Consider the following 6227-nt stretch of genomic DNA (forward strand, 5'->3'; position numbering starts at 1 on the left):
AAAGGGGAGGAAAGGGAAGGAGAGGGGAGGGAAAAGGAGAGGAGGGAAGAGGGAGAGAAGGGGAGGAGAAGGAAGGGGAGGGGAAAGGGGAGGGAAAGGGAGGGAAGGGGAGGGAAGGAGGGAAGGGAAGATGAGGGAAGGGAAAGGGAGGGAAGAGGAGGAAAGGGGAGGGAAAGAGAGGAAAGAGGAGGAAAGGGAAAGGGAGGGAAGGGGAGGAGAAGAAAGGAAAAGAAAACAAATCCCATCTCCTCACTCTCTGTCCCAGTGAGGTGGAAACAAAATTCTATATTCTCAGAGCTTGACTGGCTCTGATTCAACACCACCTCCCAACCATTTTACACACGGGGGAGAGGCACACAGAAGGAAAAGGACTTCCTTTCTTTACTCCAGGACATTCAGAAAGTTCAGTTTCTTAATGTCTAGGCCCACGTTTTCTCCAATATATCTTGGCCCTTCTCTCTCTCCAGTGATATTTTAATCAAACTCCACCAGGCAGAGAGCCTTGGGGTGTGTTTGCCAAATTCATTGGCAAATATATTTATTTTTTTCTTTAGGACATCAGCCTTTACTTTTCTATACCGGTTGAACTCAGAGATGTCAAAAACAGAATCTTCATTCTCAGCCAATATAATTTCTTTCTTTTCTTTTCTTTTCCCTCCCTCCCTCCCTCTCTCTCTCTCTCTTTCTTTCTTTCCTTCTTTCTTTCTTTCTTTCCTTCTTTCGTTGTTGAGACAGAGTCTCCCTCTCTCACCCAGGTTGGAGTGCAGTGGTGTGATCTCAGCTCACTGCAACCTCCACCTCCTGGGTTCAAGTCATTCTCCTGCCTCAGCCTCTTGAGTAGCTGGGATTACAGGTATGCTCCACTATGCCTGGCTAATTTTTATGTTTTTAGTCGAGACTGGGTTTCTCCATGTTGGACAGGCTGGTCTTGAACTCCTGATCTCAAGCAATCCACCCACTTCGGCCTCCCAAAGTGTTGGGATTACAGGCATGAGCCACTGTGCCCAGCCACAGCCAATGTAATTTCGTTTCTGAGTTTTCTTCAACTAAGGCAGGGTTTCTTACCCATGGCATTGCTGACTTCTGGGGCTGAATCTTTCTTTGGGATGGAGTTGTTATGTATTATTGGGTGTTGAGCAGCATCCCTGGCTTCCACCCACCAGATGGCAGTAGTGTCCTTGAACATCCTTGTCCCCAGTTGTGGCACCTCAAGATGTCTCCGGACACCGATGTGTGTCCCCTGGGTGAGCACTGCCGGACCAGACAGACACTTATGACCACACTGTGATTCAGTCCCCTCTCTGAAGTGAATGTCACAGCCCAGAGTGTGAATCTGTGCATCTGAGTCTGTGAATCTCTAATCCTTGCTATGTAGCTTTGGGCAAGGGACCAAATCTGTCCATGCTTCAGTTGTCTTATCTGTGAAGTGGGGGGCTCATTAGAGGACTCCATAGCTGAATACTTGGACACAGGAACTGAGATCACTGCTGTTGCCTCTGTGTGGCTGCAGGCATCACTGCCATGGCATGGGGTGTGGAGGAGAAGCTGCTAGTGATTGGCACCCAGGATGGCATCATCGCTGTGTGGGACATGGAAGAGCAGCATGTGATCCACATGCTAACGGGACACACAGGTGAGAATTGGGAAATGGGATTTGTGGTCAGCTTCCATAGTGAACAGTCAGTTCTCAGAGCCCCTTCCCCACAGATTGACTTCTCTATATTGAAACCCTGGCCTTTGTTCTTGTATCACTTAGCTATAGCTGCATAACAAACCATCCCAAAACACAGTAGTTTCAAACAAGCCATTTCTTTTTCTTTTTAAATATGGGATCTCACTGTATTGCCCAAGCTGGAGTGCAGTGGTGTGTTTATAACTCACTGCAACCTCAAACTCCTGAACCCAAGTGACCCTCCTGTCTCAGCCTCCTGAGTAGCTGGGACTACAAGCACATACCACTATACCCAGCTAATTTTTTAATGTTTGTAGAAATGGGATCTTGCTATATTGCCCAGGCTGGTCTGAAACTCTTGGGCTCAAGTGATCCTCCCTCCTTAGCCTACCAAGTAGTTGGGATTACAAATTTGAGCCACAGACAAGCTATTTCTTTAGCTCACTTCCTGTGCATTGGCAATGCAGGCTGGGCTCAGATGGGCGGTTTTCTGCTCTCAGCTGGACTTGCTCATATATCTGCAGTCAGTCAGTGGATCATCTAGGAGTTGGCTGAATCTGAATGTTTTCAAATGAGGCAACTCAACTTTGCTCCATGTCGTCTCCCATCATTCAGCATCCTTCAGGTCTCTCATCCCCAGCAAAGGCAGGGTTTCAAGAAAACAAGTAGGCACTCACAGAATCTCTTAAACCTGGACTTGGAATTGGCACCTGGTCACATTTACATTCTTTTGACCAAAGGAATTCACAATAACAGTCCAGTAGGGAAATAGGCTAAATAGGCTTTCTTCCTTCTTTTCTTTTCTTTTTTTCTTTCTACTTTCTGACAGGGTCTTGCTCTGTTGCCCAAGCTGGAGTGCAGTGGCACAATCTCAGCTCATTGCACCCTCAGCCTCCTGGGTTCAAGCAATCCTCCCACCTCAACCTCTTGAGTAGTTGGGACTACAGACACACACCACCACACCTGGTTAATTTTTGTATTTTTGGTAGAGACAGGATCTCACTGTGTTGCTCAGGCTGGTCTCAAGCTCCTGAGCTCAAGCAATCCTCCTGCCTTGACCTCCCAAAGCGCTGGGTTTACAGGTGCGAGTCACTACACCCGGCCTAGGCTTCATTTTTTTTTTTTTTTTTTTTTTTTTTTTGAGATGGAGTCTCACTCTGCTGCCCGGGCTGGAGTGCAGTGGCCAGGTCTCAGCTCACTGCAAGCTCCGCCTCCCGGGTTCACGCCATTCTCCTGCCTCAGCCTCCCGAGTAGCTGGGACTACAGGCGCCCGCCACCTCGCCCGGCTAGTTTTTTGTATTTTTAGTAGAGACGGGGTTTCACCGTGTTAGCCAGGATGGTCTCGATCTCCTGACCTCGTGATCCTCCCGTCTCGGCCTCCCAAAGTGCTGGGATTACAGGCTTGAGCCACCACGCCCGGCCTAGGCTTCATTTTTTGATGGGAGGGGCTGCAAAGTCACATTGCCACGGGTGTGGATCAGGAAGGGTAAAGAATTGTGGTGGTCCTTTTTGCATTTGTCGACCTCAGATCCTAAGTAAGGTTGTTTATTTCTATATAATCCCTTAACAGATATGACTTATTTCTATAGCCAATTATTGACTGTCTGCTGTGTACCAGGCCCTGTTCTAGATGCTGAAGAGAGATAGACCAGGGTCAGAACTAGGATGGAAAACTATTCATTTTTGAGGACTAATCTCAAGGGTCCTCCCCTTGGGAGAGATGATTCCCACAGTAGAGTTCATAACTAGTTCCCTCGTGCTCTCCTGCAGCTTGATGTACATAAGACCACACTGGCTAAGACTACAGTTGGCTGGGCGTGGTGGCTCATCCCAGCACTTCAGGAGGCTGAAGCAGGCAGATCACTTAAGCTCAGGAGTTTGAGACCAGCTTGGGCAACATGGCGAACCCACATCTCTACAAAAAAATGCAAAAATTAGCCAGGCATGATAATGTACACCAGTAGTTCCAGCTACTTGGGAGGTTGGGGCATGAGATTCACTTGAGCCCAGGGGGTTGGGGCTGCAGTGAGCTGTGATTACACCACTGTACTCTAGCCTGGGCAACACAGCCAGACCCTATCTCCAAATAAATAAATAAAAGTAGGACTACATTTATTTATTGACCTGAGATCTTATTACTATTGTTTGAGGGCAAGGGTTTGCTTTATTTAACATACTCCGTGCTTATTTGTTGAATAAATAAGTTAAAATATCCCATGTGTTTAAAAAATACATTTAACAGAATCAAGCCATAGAAAATTAGCTTTAGAAAGAATCTAATCTAGGCCAGGCGTGGTGGTTCACACCTGTAATCCCAGCACTTTGGGAGGCCTAGGTGGGCAGGTCACGAGGTCAAAAGATCAAGACCATCCTGGCTAACATGGTGAAATCTTGTCTCTACTAAAAATACAAAAAAAAAATTAGCTGGGCATGGTGGTGGGCACCTATAGTCCCAGCTACTCAGGAGGCTGAGGCAGGAGAATGGCGTGAACCCAGGAGGTGGAGCTTGCAGTGAGCCAAGATTGCACCACTGCATTCCAGCCTGGGCGACAGAGCAAGACTCTGTCTCAAAAAAAAAAAAAGGAAGGAAGGAAGGAAGGAAGGAAGGAAGGAAGGAAGGAAGGGAGAGTATACAGGAGCACCTGTAGTCCCAGGCTGAGGCTGAGGCAGGAAGATCGCTTGAGCCTGGGAGATCAAGGCTATAGTGGTCTGTGATTGCATTACTATGCTCCAGCCGGGGTAACACAGCCAGACCCCTATCTCTAAAAATAATAACAATGTTAACAATAATAATAAAGTATACAGGAGGATATGTATAGGATATATGCAAATACTGCACTATTTCATATAAGGCACTGGAACATCTGTGGATTTTGGTATCCGCAGGGGTGAAGGAAGGGCAGGGAAGAGGAAAGATCCTCCCAGGTACAGGAAGCAGCAAGTGCAAAGGTCCTGAGGGGGAATGAGGTTGGCGGGTCTATAGAACAGCAAGGAAATCATGAGGCTGGAGCTCCAGAGATTGTGTCAAATAAAAAGGAGCAGTCAGCGGGGCACGGTGGCTCACACCTGTAATCCCCGCACTTTGGGAGGCTGAGGCGGGTGGATCACGTGGTCAAGAGATTGAGACCATCCTGGCTAACATGGTGAAACCCTGTCTCTACCAAAAATACAAAAATTAGCCAGGCATGGCAGCATAAGCCTGTAGTCCCAGCTACTCGGGAGGCTGAGGCAGGAGAGTCACTTAAACCCGGGGGGCAGAGGTTGCAGTAAGCCAAGATTGCACCACTGCACTCCAGCCTGGACGACAGTGTGAGACTCCGTCTCAAAAAACAAAATAAAACAAAACAACAACAACAACAACAAAAAGGAGCAGTCACCAGAGGCCACATGGTGTATGACTCCCATGGACATGAAATATCCAGAACAGACTAATCCACAGAGACAGGAGGCAGACTAGTGGTTGCCAGGGGTCAGGGGAGGGGAGTGGGGAGTGACTGCTGATAGGGACAGGGTCTCCTGGGGGGTTGCGAATGTTCTGGAACTAGATAGAGTGATGGTTGCACAACACTGTGAATGTGCTAAATACCACTGGATTGTTTGCTTTAGAATTATTAATGTGATAGGCCAGGTGCAGTGGCTCACGCCTATAATCCCATCAGTTTGGGAGGCTGAGGCGGGTGGATCACTTGAGGTCAGAAGTTCAAGATCAGCCTGGACAACATGGTGAAACCCCATCTCTACTAAAAATACAAAATGAGTTGGGCGTGGTGGTGCATGTCTGTAGTTCCAGCTACTCAGGAGGCTGAGGCAGGAGAATCGCTTGAACCCCAGAGTGGGAGGTTGCAGTGAGCTGAGATTGCGTCACTGCACTCCAGCCTGGGCGACAGAGTGAGACCCTGTCTCAAAATAAATAAATAAATAAATTAATTAATTAAATAAAAATTAATGTGATAAAGAAAAAAGAGGATGACTGTTTTTTGAGATTATGAACGTGTTCTGAACTTAGTCTGGGGCGATGGTTACGCGGCTCTGTGAACACACTAAAAACGACTGAATTGTATAATTCTAGATTGAATGGGCAAATTTTGTGGTTGTAAATTGTCTATCCATAAAGATGTTAAGGATATTTTATCATTTCAATCGAACTATGTACCATGTTTATAAATATATATATACTTAAATATACGCATATATTTATCTATTTTTGTGTATGTAGTATATGTATATATTTATGCTTTATCTATGTAAAGCATAATATGTGTGTATAAAACACAAATATATACATGCATAAAAGTATAGATATATATATACAAAAACATATACTTAAATATATAAATATATACTCTCTATATATTTTTTCGTTTTTGCCATAAACATTCTTTTGTGTCCACTGACTTTTAAAAAAAAAATTTTTTTTCTTTTGAAATAGAGTCTCACTCTGTCGCCCAGCCTGGAGTGCAATGGCATGATCCCGGCTCCCTGCAACCTCCGCCTCCCAGGTTCAAGCAATCTTCCTGCTTCAGCCTCCCAAGTGGCTGAGATTACAGGTGCCTGC

The 6227-nt window shown here is 46.2% G+C and overlaps 1 protein-coding gene across 3 annotated transcripts in view; it reads left to right on the plus strand.

Annotated features, from left to right (window-relative positions):
* NWD1 (NACHT and WD repeat domain containing 1) overlaps positions 1 to 6227 on the plus strand; it is a 97896-nt gene that overhangs the window by 61974 nt on the left and 29695 nt on the right. For all 3 annotated transcript variants that reach the window (XM_011925730.1, XM_011925729.1, XM_011925731.1), the window contains one exon: positions 1511 to 1633. In XM_011925730.1, coding sequence (XP_011781120.1) covers positions 1511 to 1633 — 123 coding nt within the window. The remainder of the gene's footprint in view (positions 1 to 1510; positions 1634 to 6227) is intronic.

Source organism: Colobus angolensis, unplaced genomic scaffold, assembly GCF_000951035.1.
Source record: "Colobus angolensis palliatus isolate OR3802 unplaced genomic scaffold, Cang.pa_1.0 Scaffold66, whole genome shotgun sequence".
Taxonomy (NCBI): Eukaryota; Metazoa; Chordata; class Mammalia; order Primates; family Cercopithecidae; genus Colobus; species Colobus angolensis.